This window comes from Gopherus flavomarginatus, chromosome 9 (genome assembly GCF_025201925.1).
Source record: "Gopherus flavomarginatus isolate rGopFla2 chromosome 9, rGopFla2.mat.asm, whole genome shotgun sequence".
In the NCBI taxonomy this organism is placed as follows: domain Eukaryota; kingdom Metazoa; phylum Chordata; order Testudines; family Testudinidae; genus Gopherus; species Gopherus flavomarginatus.
The window spans coordinates 4,853,628-4,875,979 of NC_066625.1; the positions used below are offsets into that span (position 1 = coordinate 4,853,628).

A 22,352-nucleotide genomic window follows, 5' to 3' on the forward strand; every position below is an offset into this window, starting at 1 on the left:
CTAAACTTTGGCGGGGGGGAGGGGGGTTGCTGTCTGAACCCAATATTAATCTGAATTTTGCCAATGACTCCCTAATTAGAATGGGTCAAATGAAAACCCTGGATCTGGAATCTTAAGTGTGTTTGAATACAGGATCCAAATCCAAATGTTTTGTGGTTTGCTCCCATGGCTGTGTTAAGTTGATGTTATTGTAACCAGTCCCTGAGCTCACGTTCTCCCCCTGTCTTTCTCTCTGCTCAGTGCACCAGCAGCCCCGTCAATGGTAAGTTTCTCGCCATATAATTGCCCATTACAAATATTTCAGATAAGTCCCTTTCATACCTTGGATCCATTATCTCCAGCTGTGTGTCTTTCTTTTTTGAGCAGAAGCTGCCGTATGTGCCCCAGTGAAAAGGTACGTGAGCCATCAGCAAATAATCCCAACCATAGGGTCCATTTGGAAAGATGCATGTTTGCCAAAGGATGTTGCTTGGGATGGCAGGATAACAATAATAGGCACATGTAGGCAGCATCTTTGTTCCTGGAGACTCCCAGAGCATGGTACTACATAGGGCATTTCCCAACGAGCAGATATTTGGGTGGCAGTGGCATGAGAGGCAGAGAGGGGAGGTTTACAGAGCAGCCAGATGGAAGTAGCTTGAGGGATTATGCATATTCAGGACTAGCCCGTGGAGAATGTCTCCTCGGAGTGCCAGGAAGGCATGCTCTGCAGTGGAATAGCTACTGCGGAAAACATTCACTGCATTCAGACCTTGTGGAGATCTGAACTTGGCCCAGTGTAAATAATTATTAGAGACTATGTCCAGGACTTGAACAGGCCAGACCTTAGCCTGGATTGAATTTGGTTTCTGCAAATGTATCAGTTATTTGTAAGTATTCACTGAGTAGCCATGGCAAATAATTTGGGGCAATAGGTCATTCACTTTCACCATTTGGTATCCAGTATTTGTTGTTTGTGTTGTCTGATTGGTCACCAAGGTCACACTGTGTTGTTTCTGCTCTCTGATTGGCCGACTGAAGCTTCTTAAAGAGAAGAGTAACAAATAGTTAACTTCAGTGGTGAATACCTGAATGAATGAAATATTATGCTCAGAATTGGAATTTGCAAACATTTTCACTAATACCCAGTGGCCATCCAACTACTCCTAAATAAAACAACCCCATGGATCATGGAGAGCTGAACTTGGGGCTTTTATCTGCAAAGATATTTGTGGACCTATGTGTGATCTATGTGACTGTTCCTTCAGTTCTGCCATTCAATTGTCGCTGTGGCAGGTGAGGCTAACACAAAACTTGAGACAATTGCTTTTTCCCTTCAGTGTCAGCAAGGAGACACTCCAGAACATAGCCAGTGGTGAAAGATCCCCCTGCAGTATCACTTTTGGCCAATATGCATGTGCACAGGTAAAGCTACTTCTTTTCTTTCCATGGACCAGTGCATATTTTTCGTTTAAATTAATAAAGCCAATTAACATCAAAGAAATCCCATCCCCTCTCTCAGCACAACTGGTTACATTTGGAGTGGCCAATGCATGGTGCGTGTTCAGATTCCCAATACTTGGCCCAAAGATTCTGACACATGAAATATGATAAAACTTTCCTGTTGTGTGTGAGCTTCTATTTCCCAGGAGCGTCTTAACCAATAAACTAATGACTAAAGCACTGTGCTAAAGTAAATAGCCAGCAGCTTTATCAAATGTACCCAGCTCTGCTGAAGGGCTGCATAGAACTGATTAACAATCCCCAAATGTCCTACCCCATTATCAGTAGATCTTGTGTAAAACTTAGGCTGGAGTCTGAGACTCTGTTACTTCCAAAGTCTTGGTCTGGAATGTGAAGGGTGCTCCATAGGCACCCCTCCTAAAGTTAGCTAGATCCCAGCTGGCATTTTGAGTCTGTATTTGAAGGGAATTAGTGGACTCTTACCATTGCATTACCTTCCATACCTTCCGGATCATCCTGATTTTCATGGAATCACAGAATCATAGGACTGGAAGGGACCTCGAGGGGTTATCTAGTCCAGTCCCCTGCACTCATGGCAGGACTAAGTATTATCTAGACCATCCCTGACAGGTGTTTGTCTAACCTGCTCTTAAAAATCCAATAATGGAGATTCCACAACCTCCCCGGACAATTTATTCCAGTGCTTAACCACCCTGACAGTTAGGAAGTTTTTCCTAATGTCCAACTTAAACCTCCCTTGCTGCAATTTAAGCCCATTGCTGCTTGTCCTATCCTCAGAGGTTAAGAAGAACAATTTTTCTCACTCCTCCTGGATGAGGAGATACCATCTTTTTAATTCCAATTTATAGGAAGGTGAGACAGTGAAGTTTCAGGAATTAATCAGAGCCCAAGAAATGTCATCACAGTGTGGGAATAAATGTGTTTGTACCATCTGCCAAATCTCCAGAGATGGCAGCTCTCACCCACCAGGACAGGATAGCCTTTGAGAAGATCAAAAAGAGAGTTGAGATCCTGGAAAACTTATGCTCACGTCTGTATTCATTCATGGTTCTTGGCAAAGTTTCCATCTCACTAGCAACTTTACCCAACCAGATCTAGTGCAGTTTTTTGTTTACATGAAAAATTTTAACAAAAACATTTTTGTTGAAATTTTTCTTCAAAGGTTTTTGGCGTTTGGGTTTTTTGATTAAAATTTGAACGGTTTCACTGGAATGGGGACATTTCCCCTGGAAATTTCCCATTTGGACAATAAAGGATGTTTTTTGTTGAAAAAAATGTTTTGAATTAAATTTTTTGACCCACTATAAGGTCTACCCTGATTTTGAGGGATGTTTAGGTTGATCTATGTGGGCTAAGACATAGGATCAAATTCACAGATTTGGCTACGTCTAGAAGGAGTCTAAGCTGGTATAACTTGAAACCTTCTTTTGACTCCTCACCCAGGGCTGGATTTCCACTTTACATGGCCCTAGGCGCTGCAACTTCAGCGTGTCCTGTGCCCCTCATCTATAGCTGACATTCGTGTTTTCTGTAAAAAATGAAACTTTTAACCCACTTTTAACTTTTTGGCACCCCTAGGCACATCCCTACTGCGCCTAATTGGAAATCCAGCCCTGTCCTCATCATAAGAGATACACCACTTCACACTCCCTTATACTCGCTCATTGGTAGACATGTGTAAATGGGTCTACGGGAATCTGAGATCCTGTATGGGAGTCTATGTACCAAATAATCTCTGAACGTTGTTTTTAATCTTTACACTGTGTATAATTCCCTTTTCTTTTCCAGAGTGCTTGGCTTCAGGTTTTCAGGGATGATTTCCTCAAGTCCTTATATCCTTGCCTCAGCTCCAAACCCATCAGTGCTATGGATTCCATGTATTCCATTTTGTTCTTTTCCAAATTTCACACCAATGTACTTGTAGCTGCCCTGGAGAAGTTCAATAATCGGGTAGGTACTGTAGATCCGATAGCTAATTCCTCTGAAATGTTAACTCCAGTGGAAGGCAGGTAAATCAGACACCAATTGGATTTCACAGTCGATATGGCAGTTCAGCTACTTTATTTAGGTCACTGTATTCTCACTTGGAGTTAAATATAAAGAATGGCACATCTCAATCAACCTGGCCTCCAGAATATTTGAGAGGTTCTTGCTACCGGAAAAAAAATTGTGGGAGAAATAGTTCTAAGCTAAATAACCAAAATTACTAGAAGATATAAAATGTTGCACCAGCTGTTGTTATTATTTGCAGTGCAGTAATATCCAGCAGTCGCAGCCATGATCAGGGCCCACTGTAGTAGAAGCTGTCCAAACGCACAGGAAGACATGGTCCCTGTCTTGAAGTGTTAAGATTTGATTCTATTCATTAGTGTAGAACACCATGTGGATTTACATTTGTGTGTCTTTGGAAGTCGACATCCATGTGACTGTGTATTTTCTCTGTGTTCCTTCCCTTCAGGTCTCTCGAGTGCCTCTTTCGCAGGAGTGGAACGTGATTTTCTTCAACGGCATCTGGGAGAGAATGCTGCAAACACCTGATGTGACTAGCCCTCCTGTTTTGTCCCAATGGCTCAAGAGACTTCAGCCATTTATGGTCAACCCAAAGGTCTTCACTTGTCTTCATACCAAAAATACATCATGTGAAACACTTCACAAGATGTGAGTGTTTACCATAGACCTCAAGCTGCTACAATGTTGCTGGAACGGGCAGCCTGCCCTCACTCCATCCCGCAAAATAATAGCCAGCTCCTCAGCTGGTGTGAAGTTGAAGTTTCATTCAAGGATTAAACTAGTTCCATTGAAGTTTCCAGCTGAAGAGATGGCTCAAAGATATAGTTGCCTTTGCCCTAAGCACATCCCAGAATGGCCAATACCCTGAAACAGTCAGAAGTCTCTCCCATTACGTAATGACACACAAACTTTGATGCACCCAGTTCTCTGGGAGGTGTAGATGATTTAAATGACTTGAAAAGAAAAGTAATTCTTATAGGGAAGGAATATTATTTACTGGTCAGATTTTTATTTGGTGTGAGACAGAGATGGGGTGAGCAGGTAGCTGCTGGGATTAGGATTGAGTCATGTCTGAAATACAGGACTCTGTTAAGAGCCACAGTAAGTAAAGTTTTTTCAGTAGGTCTCAACTCACTGTTATTACACAGCCATGTTAGCTACGTGCTATCATTAGTTTGGGGGGAGATACTTTACTGTACTGAGATGTGGCCTTCTAGATACAGGCATGAACCTATTTATACTTACAAATGAAGCTCCTCCGTGCAATGAAATTGACAAATGAGGTGATTTTATAGATGCACACTCAGTGTATGTGTCCTGCAGCAGTCACCGGTACATTTTCAAAAGGGTGCTAGTGGAGTTAGCAACATGATCTCCACGGGTGTTAATGGGAGTGGTCGTGCAAGCCAGTCCCTGCATATGACTTTGAAAATGGACCATTAGGCTTTAGTTCACAAGCTCACATACAGCATACTCCAAGTGGTGAGTAGCATGACTCCAAGAATAGCCCGCAGGTAACCTGCTTCTGAGAAGAATCTGGGTTTGATTGAGTTTGAAACATCTGTTTTTGCCTCTAGAGTTGCTGGCCTGAATGGCATCTATTCTAACCTCACAGTGGAAGACCAGAGGAATATTTACAAAGGGCTCAAATATTATCTCACAGGGGATGGTAAGTGACTTATCTCTACATTAGAAAGAAGATTGGGCTTTAAAACACTAACAGATATAACAAGATTAGACACAGTCTTTCTGATGGCTGAGGCTTCACAGATTTACAGTGCACTAATATTCTCTTTAATGGATGTGGGATGGGTAACCTGGTAATTGATCAGGTATAGATTCCTTGCCTATAGGGTTTAATAGCGCAAGGCTTTCAAATACAATGGACACAATGATTTACATTCTGGCCAGCCAGACTCATGGCCTTCTGTGCCAAAGCTCAGTTCAGAATTTGGTCCAGAAAGTTAAAAATCCAGTTCTGCTAACTCAGCTAAGAGAAGTGAACCAATTAAAATGTCTCCTTGTGCCGCACATTTCATCTAGCAGAAGGCAGTGGTGTGCACACAAACTTTAATCTGCATGCAGAGAGCCTGTGGAGCGTTCAAAGATGACAGTGAAATAGCTGTGGTCAAATGTTCCAAAGGCCCATGAAGAGGTAGCTGGATATGCACACGCAACCCTTCTGTTCCGTGTGCAGTTACTTCCTGAATGCACAAATGCAGGGTTTTTGCACGTATCTTAGAGTGTGAGTGGGGAAAATCTCATGGTGAGCTATCACTTTGGGATATGAGGAAGACAGATACTGTGATGATGGGTGGCTAGAAAATTATTTGAGACAAATCAAACTTTTCTCTTTTGCAATTTTAAGAAGGAGGGTGGAATGAGGAGCTGAAGTACCTGGTGTGTGTTTAATTATTTATGTGAAACCACAGCTCTCATGCAGTTTTACTCAGGGCTGTACAAAACCAACACAAATTAATACCTTGACATGGAAAGACCTCCAGATTATTTATGAGCACAAACACTTGGGGAAGTTTCCTGTTCATCTCTGCTCTGCATTCAGAGGCTAGTCGGCTCAGCCAATTTCAGATTGCGGTTTGGAGCCTTAGTTTTACCAGGGGGTTATCCATGTTTTGCAGGACCGAAGCAGAATTGCTACAATGCAGCTCTTCCAAGCCTGAGTTCCACTGCTTGGTTTGCTAGTTATTTGGGTTCCTTTATGGAGCACGCATTAGTGGGAGACCTACAGCTCTTTGCTGATGAGCCAACTGTAAGTACATGGTGGAGGAGAATGTGCAATGTGCAAAATATTAGCTGTGAAAACTAGTCCGAGGCAAGATGAGAGCAGCCAGCCTCAGGGTAACCTGCTAATTCCTCTTCCTTTCCTGCCCAAAGCCAGGAAGATGCGAACATTTGAAAAGATTTTTTTGTAACCTCTAAAATGTTTTACTTCATTTGCTATTTACAGCAAAGGGTCAATTTGGGTCTTTTTTACATCTAAGTTATTTTCCTCATCCCTCATTATAACAGAGGCAAGTTTCTGTACTTGCATTGAAATTGGCTTCCTGGATGGTAATTCCTAGAAGCCAGACTGGGTCAGCAGCGACAACAGGCTTTACTCCAAAGCCGGACGGCTTTCTGAAAGAGATGTTATAGCTCAGACAAAGACTTGATGCAGACATTATTCAGTGAGGTTTTCTGGCATGTGTTATGCAGGTGGTTGCATCAGATGATCATAACTGTCCCTTCTGGTGTTGAAATATGTGATTCTATGAACATTATCACCTGCAGAGAAACTGGCGCTAATCACATCACACTCTGATCATAAGAAACGCAAAACAGATTAAAAAAAATTAAGGGCCTGATTTTCAAAGGTGCTAAGTATTCACTGCTCCCATGAAGTCAGCTCCCCTGACAAGCACAGTGTAGCTAACTCTCAGCACCATTCGCATGATATTTAGTGTTTTTCTTCAAGTCTTAGCTCCTGGACTCATGTTATTACATGAGAAACTCAGCTTTTGCTTAAAGTACGTGTTTAGACTTCATGGTTTTCAAAACGGGCTTTAAAACGCAACCCAACTGTACCATAAGGGCTCAGAAAACAGAGGCCAAATTAAACAAACTCCACATTTATTTATTGATTTTAAATATCACCATTTTTAAGCCACTCTCCTGATTTTTAAGGTCCAACTCATGACTTTTTAACACGTGAGATGTAGGCCATACAAAAGCAGAGCCCAATATTTATAACTTTCCCTCCATTACCACTCTTTATTCACAACTCATTGTATCCAGAAGCCAAGATATTGCAGGGTCCCATGTCTACAGCTGATGATGCTCGTGTCAAGTGCATGATCAGATTTTCTGATTACAATTTTTCACACCAAATCATTTCTTCTATTAGTTTAGCTCTGACTAGTGACCTGTTGGAATCTCCTCATTCAGACTCTCTTCTGATCTTGTCTGACTACCACATAGGGCCATAAGGAATATGATTAAAATGACCATTCAAACTGTTTCTGCTTTTGCATGTCAACCCTCTCAGCTTCAGAAATTTGCTCGAGATCCAGTCAACTTACAACTGATCAGTAACCTCAGTTTACCCAGGGAGACAGCTGTGTATTACACCTCATTCCTTACCTCTGCACCTGGCTTCCAACTAGCAAGGTAAAATACCACCACTTGCTTCTACAGCTCACCTGTGGCGTACCTTGGTGCCTTGATATAGCTATATCTTTTCTGTCTGCTGATTTTGAGTGGCTACTTCTGATGCATCTGAAAAAGTGGGGTTTTTACCCATGAAAACTTATGCCCAAATAAATCTGTTAGACTTTAAGGTGCCACCAGCCTCCTTGTTGTTACTTCTAAATGATATTTAAAGCGTAATTCTGATCCTCAGATGAACACTGTAAAATTGACCTCTTTGTGGGTCAGACAGAGCCCTCAGCGAATCAGGGGAAATCTGCTTTGTCGTGCAGTGCCCTCTGCCAGCTAAAAACTGGTAGCACACAGCGTTATTCTGGGAAATACACATTGTGCCCCAGCACTCTGCGGAGATTGGAAGAGTGGAAAAGCCAATAGGGATTGTGGGAAATCTGCTCTGGCATATAGAGCCCCCTGCACAATCTCACAAGAAACACATTTGCCTTTCACTGGTGGATGGAACAGATCCTCCTTTAAGACTTCTAACTTTTTCCCACTTCCAGCCTCCCGGACAGCTTGGTTTGCTACCTCAGCCCCTCTGCAGTAAGCGACCTTGACAGAAAGGACGCTTTAAATCTGGCTCGGAGGATCACTAAAACCTGTGTCCCAGGTCCGATGCACAGAGGCACCAGCGAGGAGAGACCTGCACCTTCTCTGACCACCGAGGAGCGGCAGGTAGAGCCCTTGGCTAGTGACCTGGAGCTCACAGCCCTGCTGAGGTGTGAGCCCTTCTCCAGAGCTTGTGAAAGAACAAAGCTCCCTATGGCTACACCCACATCTCCATGCCCCTGCTTTGCTCTTTGTAAGGGGAGAGCTCAACCCTGCACCATGTTAATAATACTTAGCACCACAGGTAACATTTTGCAGACATTACCACCCCCCTACCCGAAATGGGGAATTGCTATTATCTCCATCCTACCAGTGAAGAAACGGAGCCACAGAGACTTTAAATGACTTGGCCGATCAGTGACTGAGCAAAATGCAGTGCTGTCCACAGAATGGGGACCTAGATAGACAGAGAGCTGGGATTAGACCTTTCTGTCTAGTCACACGCTCATTCCTTTAGACCAGTGTTTCTCAACCTTTCCTGACTCCTGGACCCCTTTCAGTAGTGATTTGTCTTGTGTACCCTAAGTTTCACCTCTCTTAAAAACTACTTGCTTCCAAAATCAGCCATAAATATACAGAAATGTCACTGCCACTCTTACGGAACAATTGCTGACTTTCTCATTTTTACCATATCATTATAAAATAGATCGATTGGAAAATAAATATTGTCCTTACATTTCAGTGTACGGTCTATAGAGCCGTATAAACAGTCATCGTATGACATTTTAGTTTGTACTAAATTCACTAGTGCTTTTTATGCAGCCTGGTGTAAAACTAGGCCAATATCTAGAGGTGTGGATGGCCTGGAAGACCTCTACGTAGCCCAGGGGGTATGAGTCCCCCTGGTTGAGAACCACTGCTTTAGAATACACTGCCTCTTTAACATTAGTGTTTGACTAATCTTCCTGGGAAAGTCCATGGACATGCTACTGGCGCCATCGCTGACGTCTTCTCTGTAAAATTCCAGAGATTAAGACTTCCAAAGACAAGGGAACTGAAATGACCCTCCCCCGGGAGCTGGGTTCACCATCTCAGATATTCTGAATTGCTCCTCCATCACTATGGGCTCTTTGCAGGTTGCATCCTTGTTGGTGAACAAATTTGAACAATTCCCTCCCGAAACCCTGAATGCCTTGGGTCAGGCTGCAGTTGGGCTGTCCATGTCGCAGATTGAGACTGGCATCAGCAACAGAGACCTCAAAGCATCTCTTCCTTCCCTGAGCGAAGTTTATGGCTGGAATGCTGAACAGTCCAGCGCTATCGTTGACAAATTATTCAACTCTGGCTATCAGGTACAAAGAGCGCAAGCCATGTGTGCAGACTTCATCTGGTCTATCTGTCTTGTAGCTCTAACCCATTGATGGCCAATCGTTTGCCCTTGTCTTTATGATTATGCTGTAGATCTTGGATGCACAAAACTTGGCAGCACTAGGGAGTTTAGTGGCTGGCTTAAGCAGCAGCAAACTTCAAAGTCTGTCTCCAAAAGTGATCTTGGAAGCTGTTAAGATCCCTGGGTTTGTGAAGCAGATAGTGACCCTGCCCTCCGCTCTGAAAACAGCACTTGTGGAAAAGGTGAGGTCACTTTTCTTTTCAAGGTGGTGTCATGTGTAGGAAGAGGCTGAGGAGGGTGGTGACTTTTCCTGCTTCAGAACACTCTGTGTTGTGAATACAGATAAGCGTGACCAGACATGCAAACCTGCAGAGGCAATTTTCTGTCTGGCTTATTTATGCACTTACACAAGGGGCAGGGCTTTGCAATGTGTGTGATTGGGATGGTCCTGGCTTCCTGCCATGATAGCTCATAATAAAGCCTGATATCGCTCTGGGAAGGGTCTCGTTTTAGGCCTAGGCCACTGCTCTATCGGAAGGGAGGAAAAACTGAACTAACCTGGTTCGTGGAGAATTCCACTCCCAGGGAAAGAGTCTGAGATGGATGGAAGGTTTAGGCTTCTAGCACGTGAACAGTTGTGAGGGCCATTCAGAGACCCTCCCCGGGGCGGAGTGATAGTCCAGTTTGCTATGAACTCTGCAGAGCTCCTTCTCCATATGCTGACTAATGGAGATTGGTATACGTGCTACTGTTGTTGTAACTGCAGGGAATCAGCCCATCTGCTGACCCTTTCTGCTGGCCACGATTTTACACCTCAAGTTCTTGTGAGAATTATTCCAGACAAAGACGAAAGAGACCGCTGTTAATTCCAGACTGTTAAGTGCCCGGCAGGAGAGGCTGTGACTTTTGACTGGCATTCAAAGCCAGCTGCTGGACTCCCGAAAGACTGACTTACAACAACATTCTAGTTTGTGCTGTTCTAACTTGCCAGTGCTGTGTGAAGAGTTAGGAAATTGACATGTCTTTGACCACAATATCACTCATCAACTGTGTCTTCTGGCAGGCTGAGAGATTATCTATGTTGACTCCGATTTTTAGCCTGCCGAACAGCGTTAAGGCACAAAGCCAGGCATTGCAAGAAACTCTTCTTTGCTCTGTCTGCCTGGGCCTCACAGATAGATACACATCGCCCTAGGCCACTGTTCTTTGAGAGAACTTTCAGATTCACCTGTAACACTGCATCGACTCATAGCAGCTCGCACAGTCAGATAGATATGCCAAGCAGAAAACGTTCCTTGGCATTAATTCTCTGGCGAATACCCAGATGATCAGAAGGAAAACTACCTGCCTCCAACCTGTAATTTCCCTTCCCAGTGATTGCTGTTTTTAACCTCCACGTGGGGGTGGTTATATTTTTCAGATTGCTTCAGCTGCAGGGAGCCCCGTCAATCTGGTTAAATATGTCCCAGACAGTCTGGCTAGCTACATCCCGAAATCACTGCTGGCTTTTGGTAACGAAACGCCCAGCATTCAGGAGCTCAACCAGAAACTGTGGAGCCGGGAACAAGTAAGCCGTCTCGCCATTGCCATCAGCTGCATCTGTGGGCCTGTGCGGTAGTTCAACTCTGCCTCCAGGAGCTGTCTAAGAATGAAGCTGAATGTAACGAGATGATGTGAACGAGCTGAGTAACATGCTAACATTCTCTTTGGCTTGGTTCTACAGGCCGCCATGTTTTTCAACGATGTAATAAAGACAGAGTCCGACTTCAGCAGGTAGCATTTCTTTTTCTCCCTCTGCTTTTCCACATGTACTGAACCATTGTCCTGATTTGCAAGTGCTCCTCAAGTTCATCCACAGTAAGAGAAAGAAAAGGCCTGGAAAACTCAACAGAATGGGTTTTGCCACAGCAGGCCACTTACAGGTGGTTTGCAACATTTGTCTGTAACCTAGTCTTGTTTCTTAAAATGAAGTTCCTGGCCCAGGCCCGCTGCCTCTCCAAGGCCTTAGAGTACTTTGTTTGTCTCTAGAAAACATTCCTAATTAAGAAACCCTGTTGCCCAGTTTTATTCCAATGACTAAAATGTTATGGGGACTGTCTCTCTCTCCAGCTACTGTGTGTCTGCGGCAAATATACAATCAGTATCCATGTCATGCTGATTTTACAATATATGCTTTTTTATATGGAAAGCAATTCACTTTTTAAGGGCTTTGACTCTATGAACCCTGGGAGAAATAATGGAGAGATTCCTCCAACTTGGGCAACTTCTGTTGGAACAAATGCTACCGCTCTTTGACTGCCTCTTTGTGTCCCTTGACCATGCTTATCTGGCTGACCACAGCCTCCTGGACTGCAATAGATATAGAGCAGCATGGAGCCTTTGGCTAGACCTGTTTTCCCACTCCTGCACTTATTCTTGATGACCCCAAGTATGGGGAATTTTAGGGCTTGAAGGGGAGCCGGGATGAGGCATGTTAATTCTAGAAGATCAGTACCAACTCTATTCTCTTCTGAGGACTCCCTCACCACACCTAACTTGCTTCCTTTGGATTTTCAGACTTTCCCCTTCTGTCCTCCAAGGCTTCATCTGCACAGCAGCCAATGAGATGGAAACAGAGAGATTTCAGCAGCTTGCCAAAGCCATGAAGCAGAAGAATGTCAAGCTAGGAGAAGACCAGGTCAGTCCCTACGTACACAGAGCGCCACGTTGCTGTTGTCCTGAAGATGTTCCAAGGCTGAACCCGTTTACCAAGAACCCTCCTGCTTTAGGTGGGATGTGTCCTAGCTCTGAACCACATGTTAATCTGAATCGCTGCCATTACTTTGGCGAGGTCAAAACCTGGCTAACAAGATTTTGCAAGAACCTAAACCTCTTCAGACCTACAACATGCTCTCTAGTTTTTCCCCCCCAGGATAAGATATTTGTTGTTTTTTCTTCTTTCATCTGAACTCTGGTTTATTTTCAGCTGAGTTGTTTGGCTAAGAGGGTGACGCTCAACAGCATTCCCAAGGATTTAGACAACTATCCTAAAGACATCCTACTGTTTTTAAGGTAACATCACAAAGGCTTTCATCTTGCTGCCTTATTCCAGCCAAGTAAAGAAGGAAGAGAATCACTGAATTCCATAAAATATCTAGCAATGCATCAGTCTATATCCTTTTATAATGGATACATCCCCATCGTATCTGGGCAGCATCAGACAACTAGAATGAAATGCAATAAGAAAACAAACTGCAGGAAAAAAGATAAAAACTGAATTAGATTTTAAACTTCTTTTAGTTGTAATAATCTTGGGGGGGGGTGTTAATAATAAAGGCACAGATTGCTTTGCAAAATATATTTTGGTCTAGACAGTGTCCCTTTTAGAGCACACACTGGATTTTTATTCCTTCCTGGCTTTGTGAATATTTTCACATGCAACATCTAGTGAACCAGAAAAGCCAGACTGTGCAGCCGAATTTCTTTACGCTGCCAACATCCTGCTGGGCTTCTGTATCCAGAGCATCAGACGTGAACAACACTAGCTTGGGTTTCAAAGCACATTTCCCAGGGAGAAAAATAATTGAAAAGAGACACATTCAGGTCTCAGGGGAGAACAATTGCAAAGTGTTTGGGATGTGAAAAAAACTGTAGAATATGGATGATGGGACGGGGGGAGTGTTTCAGCTTAAGTGAATTTGAACTTAACAAATGTGTTGTTTAATAAGATGCTCATGGAGTGTTTGCCTTTCCAGCCCTTCAGATTATGCAGGGACCGGAAGCTGTCAACAGTACTTCAGCAACGTTGGGGAAGCAAACATTGACCTGCTGCAGAGAGATTCTCCACAGCGGAAACAGCTGCTAGCAGAAGCCTTATCTTGTTTGGTATGCATTCAGTAACTTGGACGAACAAGCCAGGGTCCCCGGAACTGAATGCTGGGCTGAGAGCAATGATTGTGTATCTGCAAACAGGAAAAGAGGCTGAGTTTTCATTCTTAACCTTTGACAGAAATGAATGTTGCAAATCAACAAAACCTGAACGCCGTATTGTAGGCTCCATGGCGTTTTCCCCGCGTCATAGTCTCCAAGGTTGTCAGCTCACGTAAATTGCTCCAGGCCCCAGGGCTGTGTGGCCGCAGAGGACAATGTACATTTCTCCTGTACGGAACCCAAGAGCCATATGGGATTCGGAATGTAACTGTAATGAGACTAGTGTGAAAGTGTCACCACTGCCTGGGGGGGTGGACTCAGAACTGTTTACCTGTGTGGCATAATACTGCTCAGAGCTAATAGACAATGTCCTTTAGCTCTGTGGTTTTGGAGCAAAGGGATCTGAACTCTGTACCCTGAGGGATGAGGTTCTAAGCGGCCAGACTATAGCAAAGAGACACCTGTGGAATTCTGCTATAAGTGGCCATGAATTTGGGATAATGCTACAGAAAGGAAGTGTCCTGGCCCATGTTTTTTAACATGTGAATCTCAGATGCTTTGAGAATGTAGAAAGAAATGTCACCTGAAAAAAAGGGCTGTAGGAACCATTCTGGATCAGCCCATTTGTCCATCTGGTCCAGTATCCTGTCCTGCCCTTGGTCCTGGTAGTCCAGTACCAGAGAAAGAGTGAGAGAGTAGGTCACTAGCAGGAGGGGAGAACAAGGAAAAGATCAGGAAAGATGCTTCCACAAGAAGGCAGGCTTGTTACACCAACAAAACTGCCCCACCTCCAGATGCACTTAGCTCAGTGTGCAGTGCTGAACAGGGGAGGAGGAATTCCTTCCTGACCTCTGCAGAACTGGGTCTGTGCCTAGAGGCACGAGAGTTGATTTTCCATATTAGATCCTTAGCCTGCACAGCAAGAAACTCTGCAGAAAGGCTAGAGAGGCCCAAGCCACATCTATCCATGAACTCTGGGGAAGCACAGACCCAAACGCACACATCACAAGCCTGGCCTCTGTATCAAAGGCCTGGGGATGAAATTCAAGCCACAATCCAGACCCAAACTCTGTGTCTAGGACTCCCCTCTAAGGAAAAAGAACGGCCAGCAGCACTGTGAATTCTTCAGAGCTAGAATTCTTCTCTTTTTACTGACCACATCTATTTTATGAACCTAGAAAATTCCTGGCACCACGGTGAGCGAAGAAAACGCAGAGATTCTGGGCCACTTGGTTTGTGACCTCAGCGAAGAATGCATCAGAAGTTCCAGTGGGAGTTTGCTGCCGCAGTTAAATGAATGTGAATCCTTCATGCCCAGTCAAGAAGAGGCGATCAGAAATGTCCTCAGCAGCGGAAGCACTCAGTTCGGGTAGGATTGCCATTGGATTCGCTTCCTTTGGAGTGTACCAAGCCGATCAGGTCAGATGAAGCTTCTGGGAACAAGCTTTCCCACCTGGTTCTAGTCAGATCAGAAATATAGTTTGAACAGTCATTTCTCTTAACAGTCCTTCTGAACCTGCCCAACACCTGGAAAGGCAGATGCAGGACAAACTTGAGGTGGGGAGAAATAAGTTAACCAAACTTTTCTGAACCTCGGAGGTTTTGACTCAGATTCAGGTGGCAGTCTGGATCTAGGCTGGATGGGCAAATAGCTAAGCATCAGCCTGTGAGCTATGAAGACCAGCAGTTCTAGTCCTGGCTGTGACCCTACTTGCTGTATGGGAAGTCACTGAATCTCTCTGTGCCTTCCCCCATCTAATGTGAAGGTAGCAGTAATGTCTCTGTCTTCAGAAAGTGATCTTTGCATGGAATGATCAGCTATAAACATTCAGAGTTCTTTGCTATTCATTCTTTGTATTAATTTAATTATTAAAACTGGCTCATCGATTCTGGAGTTCATATCCCCAGTGATGACGATTAGCCATGCCCTGTTGGAGAAGAGTGGGGAGAGGATTATATGATGCAAACATTTCCTTTTTTTTTTCAATCAAAATGTTACAAGGGTATAAGCCCTGCAGCCCCTAGTACGAAAAGGATCCCAAAGGAGTTCTCCCTCTTCTGGAAGCTGATCGGACATGATTTTGTGTTTTCAGGCCCCCTTCAAAGTGGTCAGCTTCCACCCTGAATGAGCTCCGTGGACTATTCCGTCTATTTGATCGTAATATCTTGCAAAAGATCCCTCAGGTATGTTACAAATGGGCATCTTGCTGCTTCCTGAAGTGTCCAAGGTGTGTGCGCGAGGCCTGATTTTGCTCCCAGTGAAATCGATGGCAAAACTCTCATTGATGTTACCAGTGCAAAAGCAAGGCCCGGTTGCAAATAGCTTTATTAATGTGGCTCATTAGTGGCCAGGCTTGTGTGTGTCTCGAGTGATGTTACTGCCGCAACAGGCACCAGCTTTCCAGTGAAACTGGCAAGAATAGAGATCTAGATGATGCTCGCACTGTAGATTGAGCCCTTTAAAGTAGTGCTGTAGGTGGTGATTGGGAAAGTTCAGGCAATATTATTTAAATAGAACAGGGAGTACAGGGGGTAACGATGCTTTGGTGAGTGGCTTGTGTGTGTGTGTGCACCACTGCCCTATAGTGGACAGAACACACCAGACCTGCTTGAGCCTTTGAAAGTCTCCAAAGAATGGCCATTAGCTCTGGAGCAGGCAGTGGTGATTTCTAGTCTCCATAGTACTTGTAAACATTTAGCTGAGTAACAAGGTTCCTGGCTATGTAAGTGGCCACAGAAAAACACACAGGAGCTGCAAACCTCACACCTCTGTTGATTTATTTTCTTTGCAGAACGTTTTAACTCCTTGGCTGAAAAGCTTTATGCATGATTCACCATTGCCGAGAGAGCAGCTGGCCTCCATTGTTAAAAACCTCCTGCCTTCCAGGTTGAAACGCGCTGCCGGTACGTGGGATGCTACCTCGGTACATCGATTTCAGCCTGACACTCTTCTGCATTTAGTTATTCTTGGCCCTAGTGACAGGACTCAGGCTTGGTCTTGTGGGGCCTTCTGTTAACATCTAAACAGAGCTTCTCCTTGCATCTGCCACAACCCTGGGAAAACCCACAGCCACCTGATGACCCAGTTCCATGGAAGAGCCTAGTGGGCTGGGGGGCTCCTGGCTATTAATAATACCCTGAGTTAGATCTTGGCGTGTAAAACTGAAGAAAGTAAAGGGCTCACTCAGTTGTGCCTGGCTTCGAGTAGGTGCACCAGGAGATTGAGAGAGACAAAGGAGGCCTTTTCATCCACAACGTTCATACCCCATGGCAGAGCTGGGCCTGTGCCCACCACTTGGAAGGGCTACTTGTGTCAGGTCCGATGGCTGGTGCTAGACTCCTCAGAAGGAATGGGGAGGGGAAGAGCCTTCATCCACCCCCACCCTTCACTCATTCAAGGGCAGTCTCCTTCTACAGTCCTGGAGGGTTTGTGCAACTGCTGCTGGATCGGTGCTCTGCAGCACCCCTAAAGGCACTGTTTAGCTCTAATTGCCTTATCCCATCTTGGGTTTTAGGGTAGCCGATAATGCAGGATTATGAGGCTGTAATTATTCAATGCTTAAAGCAAAAGCCCTATAACGCTGAAGATGTCTGATACTTGCTTCCACAGAGTGCCCGGAGGGTAAGATGATAACAGAGGAGGTGGTAAAGGATGAACTCATGCCTATTTACTATACCCCTGAGGAATTACAGGCCTGTTTGCAGGGTGTCACCCTGGTTGACCACCTGGACCTAATGGCACAATACCCCTTCACTGATCAGCAATTGGCTGTGCTGAAGAAGAAGCTGGATGAGGTAATGCCCTGCAGGACATCAAAGCATCTACTCATGCATTTGTTTATAAGCTCTAGCAGTCAGGGAAGAGATCCAGAGAATGTGTCCAGCTCTCTTCTTCCCAAGACGGCTGGTGTGATCGAGGGGACGGAGCAAGCTTGTGTCTGAGCATGACCAGATGGCGAGTGTGGGTGTGGGTGATGCAGAAAGCAAGTGTGGGCATGGGTGGGGTGCTTGGGAAAGGAACTGGAGAATGTGCAGGGAAAGAGAACAGATCTATTCACCTGTCAACCTGTTGGTCCTGCTTCTCCATTGCCCTACAGCCCTCTTACACCATCAGAAAAATATAGTGAGTTACCATGATTATAATATCTGTTTGTCCACAGCTGTATCCCAATGGATACCCTGAGAAGATAATTCCCAACCTTGGGGCCATCTCTTCCTTTGTCACCACGGATGACATTAAAAAATGGAATATAACCTCAGCACATACGCTTGCCTTCCTGCTAAGCAATGAGCCTCCTGATGAGCAGGTAAATAGCTGGCAGCTCAGTGCTTATCTGTTTATTTGGATTTGCTCCATGGTTTAGGAGATCCTTGTTTTTGTGGGAGCTGCTTATTTTATTCAAAGTTGAGTGGCCCATCCTGGATCACTGGACCAACCTTTTTTGTTTTGGTTTTGGTTTTGTGCGTAGTGTACATTTGCTTTGCTCTGGGGGGCAGGGGAGGGAGGAATGCTTCCAGGTGATTCAACTTCTTTTTAAAAACATTTGTAGGCTGCTCTAATTATCACAAAATACACTGACTTGGGAAACCCACTGAACGTCACTGCTCTGAGTGCAATCGGTACAAGATATATATGCCTTCTGAAGGAGCCCCAGTTGAAAATGATAGAGCCCAGCAACCTCAAGTGAGTGAAGGATCTGACCTGTTTTGTTTCTATTTTCCCATCCAGCCAATGCAGGTTCCTTTTCTCTTCATCTAACACAACCTAATCCAGGAAGCAGTGTTAACTACAATGGTGGTTAGTGCCCAAGCCTAGATGTCAGGAACTGCACTCCCAACTCTGCCACTTAGCTGATGTATGATCTTTGGGCATGTCACTTGACTTAACTTCTCTCTATTAGCTTATTTTTGTCTATACAACCCTTGACTTACTTCAGTGGGTATTGGGGCATAGGGTTCTCAGGCATAGCAAAAAGAACCTCAGATAATTGTTCATGATGGTGCAAGATTTCCAAAGGGAGACGTGATGCAAGCTTTTATCTCCCCAAATCTTCACTTTTCTGCAGAATGGCCAAGTCGCTGGACCCTTCAGCCTGCCCTCAGTCTACAAAAGACTTCCTGTACCCCAAAGCTAAACAAGCTTTCTCCGACCAACGTAACCAGTTCCCGGCTTATTACAACCTCATCAAGTCATATCTAAGTAAGCAGAAGGACTCCATGACCAACATAAAGCAGTACTGACAGTCGAGATGGGCTGAGCCTTCCGGTTGAGTCCAGATCAGAACTTCTGCAGAGTTTGAGAGTGTTTGGATCTGGGGAGTGAAGGTTCAGGAGGGCTGGATCAGAGGCTTTGGTTTCAGGCCCTTTTCTATTTTACAGCTGTGCAAAACTTTCACAAGAGATTGAGGGGGTACAAACCTGCCTGATTTGAAATCCCCCCCAAATTTGTACATCAAACCCTGATGGACCCAAACTTACATCTCTACTGGACTCCTTGTGAATGGGATCAGTCTGTATTCAGTCTGATGGGGCAACTTGAAGCAGGACTAGCACTAGGTGTTGACCCAATGGGTTAGTCTCCATCTCTATGGGAGAGTTGTGCTGGGGGCCCCAGGCGCATGAAGGCTGCCTACACCGTGAAGGGGTAAATACCAAGTCTGGACCACATGATCAGCACGACCTGGCTAATAAGGTCTATGCAGACTAGGAACTGTCTGCCCTTCATGGCCTCAGTTATTCACACACTGCACAATCGCTGAACATTTGGGGCCAAAGTCATCCCTGGAGCGACTCCATGGATTTCCAAGGGATTGCCAGAGAATCCCTGTGGGTTTGTCTCAGAAAGTCAGCTGTGCTTTCTGGTTTTGCTTCATTTTGTTTCTTTCCCACCCCAGCCGGTGCTCCTGGAGAGGACCTAAGAGCTCTCAGCAAAGATAACGTGAACATGGATATCAGAACTTTCATGACCTTGAAAAAAGACTCCTTGCTGGTGAGTCTGACTGTACTGTGAAAAGTTGCTCCCTGACTCACATCTGAGATGCATTGGCTGGCTGATTCTGATCCCACTTACACTGGTGTCAATCAGAAGTCACTCCACCACACTCAGAGGAGTGACTCCAGTGTAAAACCATTGTGAGATTGGAGTCAGGCCAGTGTGAGTCACTCTATCAGTGGAGTGACACCAGCGTAAGTGAGATCTGAGTTGAGCCTGGGGGATGCTGCCTCCAAATGGAGGCAGATTTGGTTTGGAGCTTCATTTTGGATTTTGTCCAGATTTCAGAAATCTCCCAAGATCAGGCTCTCTAGTAGTAGCAGCAGCGGTAGAGACCCCATTGTGCTAAGCACTCTACAAACACTTATTTTAAAGTTAATGCCTGCCCCCAAAAGGTTACTTCCCAAGCCTTCTAGCTTTGGGCTGGGCCAGAAATATTATTGGTAATATTACATTTTATTTACAATACAGAAGCCCCTTTTGAAAATCTTGCCCTCAACTGTTCTAATTTGCTTTTCCCTTAGAATCTAACAGCTGACGATATCAAGGGCTTGCTCGGACTAAATCTTGAAGAACTGAAAAAACAACAATACAATTCACCTGTAAAGGACTGGATCCGATTGCAGAGACAGTCAGAGCTGGATAAACTGGGCATTGGGCTCACTGGGGGAATACCAGATGGATATATCAGTATTCCACCCAAGTTCGAAGGTATGAAATACACGGCTTTTGGTTTCCATCAACTGTGCTTAGATGCCCCTTTTTCTGATAAAGTGGGGAACAATCAGGATCATTTCTGGTTCAGAAGTTTCACAGTTGTGTAACACCGACAGACCCCAGTAGGCGTCGGGCAGGATTGAACCTGGGGTCTCTGGAGCTAAATGCATGAGCCTCTACTGCATGAGCTAAAAGTCATGTGGCCCTTAGCTAAGGCTGTAGAGTAGATGCATTAACTTCCCTGTAAGTGGTCTCGGTGCCAGTAGAAGGGACAGAGCACCACACCCAGGAGGCATGTGGGTTACAGTTGCATGTCAGTAAAGCGTATGTGACTGCATGATGCTGTGCCATAATTCCCCTGGACTTTGAATCTGTGCAGTAAGGCCCCGTATTAAGATAAATAATCCAACAGCTTTATTGAAAACATTCATTCTATCTGGAGGACTGAATAGAACCAGCTAAACACTTCAAAAATGTCCCATTCTAGCATGTGTTGGATGTTCGGTGAAATCTGGGATGGATAATTTGGGAGGGATATTTCAGTTGTCCCAAAGTCCTAGTCAGGGGGTTGCAGATCTTCCCTGGATGTTACTCAGAGAGGACAGGAAATGATGATGGCTGAGTGTTCAGTTCCTTGGCAGTTACATTTCATCTCGTTTCTCTAGAGCCAACATCAGCCTTTCTGAGGACCAGCATCAGCATGTTCCACCTACTGCCTGCATTGCTCCTAAGTGTTCTCCTGACTTCATTCCTGTCGTGAAAAGCTTCCCCCCCAGCAAACAGGAAAGGGGAACTAAATCTTGATTTCTCTACAGTGTGTCACAGGAAGACCCAGAAACATACAACTGCAGGGAAAACCCTATATCAGCAGGCAGCAAGTGGGAGAGCAGGAGCCATCTTAGCTGCTTTCCTTTTTTTATTCATTCAGTTCGAAAACAAGATTGTGAGCTCTTCTGGGCAGGGACCCTCTGCTTGCTCTGCATTTGTACAGCACCTAGTGCCATGGGATCCTGGTCCACTGGGGCCCATAGATCATACCACAGAATGCAAATAATAAATAATCATAATCTTACCACATAAACTGTATGGTATTAGCCCAGTAGGCAAAGGGGTTAGAGGATGGGCTGGTATCAGGATATCGTGCATGCTTAAGAATTTATCGAAAGCTTGCTGTTTGCCCGCTGCAAGGGTCTGTGGACTGGACATGGAAATCATTGGGTGGTTTTTAAAAAAATATAAAGGAACTGGGTTGAAAATTGCAGAAGCAAGACGGCAGGATTAATAGCGCCATGCTCTGTTCTGCGAGGCACAGTCCAGGGTCTACATTGTTTTGTGAGTATTGGCCAAAATAAACAGTCAGGAATCCCAAATGTGTCTGTTACTCTTCTCTCTCGCCTTGCTGGTGAAAGCTGAAGTTTTTCAGCCCTGGTTTCCTTCTGGCTGGGGAGAGTTTAATCCTCTTCTCAACACTTAGCTATTTTGCACCTCAGTGAGCACTGAAAAGGTGGTATTGTCCCTACCAGCCTTAATGAGTCACCTAAGCATGTTGGACCAGCTTTCCCAGGAGGAGAAGAATGCACTCAGGAACCTCTGCTTGACATGAGCCTGAGACATGCACTGATTGATTAATTATCATGCCCTGAGCCTTTTGCGTTAAATGACACACACCTTTATTTAACAAGACAATATTATTATTTTGCCATGCTGGAGCATGCCAGTGCCTGCTGGAAGAGGAAAGGAGACGCAGAGCCCATCCTACCAACCTCACAGTCTAAATAAGGCCACGGCTCAATGAGTGATTGCGACAAACCCTGGGGCTGGAATAGGATGAGAGGGCAAATGTAAGATCAGGTTGTTGTGTGCACACTCTGGTGGTCCTTGTAAATACAGACCTGTGGCTATAACTAGGCCCCGCTGCACGTTCTATAACCCGAGAGAGATGTGACAGATGTTAGCCATGTTTTCCTCTTCTTTATGGGCAGCAGTTGTGGAATAGAGTACCTGGGAGCCATTGAGATCTGGTGTCACTGACTAGTTTCCCTTGACTTGGTTGGGGCACAGAGATGGTAAGAAAGTCAGACAGCCCCTGGCCTCCTATTCTGCTGCTGATGCTCTCAG

The 22,352-nt window shown here is 44.9% G+C and overlaps 1 protein-coding gene across 1 annotated transcript; it reads left to right on the top strand.

Annotated features, from left to right (window-relative positions):
- Positions 1–254: 254 nt before the first annotated feature.
- Positions 255–21,604, top strand: MSLN (mesothelin). The gene is made up of 26 exons (XM_050967263.1): positions 255–262; positions 367–394; positions 1,320–1,404; positions 3,253–3,414; positions 3,923–4,122; positions 5,052–5,143; positions 6,114–6,244; positions 7,520–7,641; positions 8,181–8,352; positions 9,363–9,578; positions 9,688–9,858; positions 11,037–11,183; positions 11,340–11,389; positions 12,173–12,293; positions 12,582–12,667; positions 13,351–13,480; positions 14,704–14,894; positions 15,619–15,709; positions 16,318–16,429; positions 17,136–17,320; positions 17,686–17,832; positions 18,076–18,209; positions 18,592–18,725; positions 19,420–19,514; positions 20,042–20,228; positions 20,900–21,604. The coding sequence occupies exons 4-26, from the start codon at positions 3,331–3,333 to the stop codon at positions 20,992–20,994; spliced, it is 3,093 nt and encodes a 1,030-aa protein (XP_050823220.1). The 5' UTR covers positions 255–262; positions 367–394; positions 1,320–1,404; positions 3,253–3,330; the 3' UTR covers positions 20,995–21,604.
- The last annotated feature ends 748 nt before the right edge of the window (positions 21,605–22,352 follow it).

Coding starts and splice junctions, on each gene's coding strand:
- MSLN (XM_050967263.1), top strand. CDS start 3,331: ATGGATTCCATGTATTCCATTTTGTTCTTTTCCAAATTTCACACCAAT. Junction 15,710..16,317: donor TCTTGCAAAAGATCCCTCAG/GTATGTTACAAA, acceptor TTTTCTTTGCAG/AACGTTTTAACTCCTTGGCT. Junction 16,430..17,135: donor CAGGTTGAAACGCGCTGCCG/GTACGTGGGATG, acceptor TTGCTTCCACAG/AGTGCCCGGAGGGTAAGATG.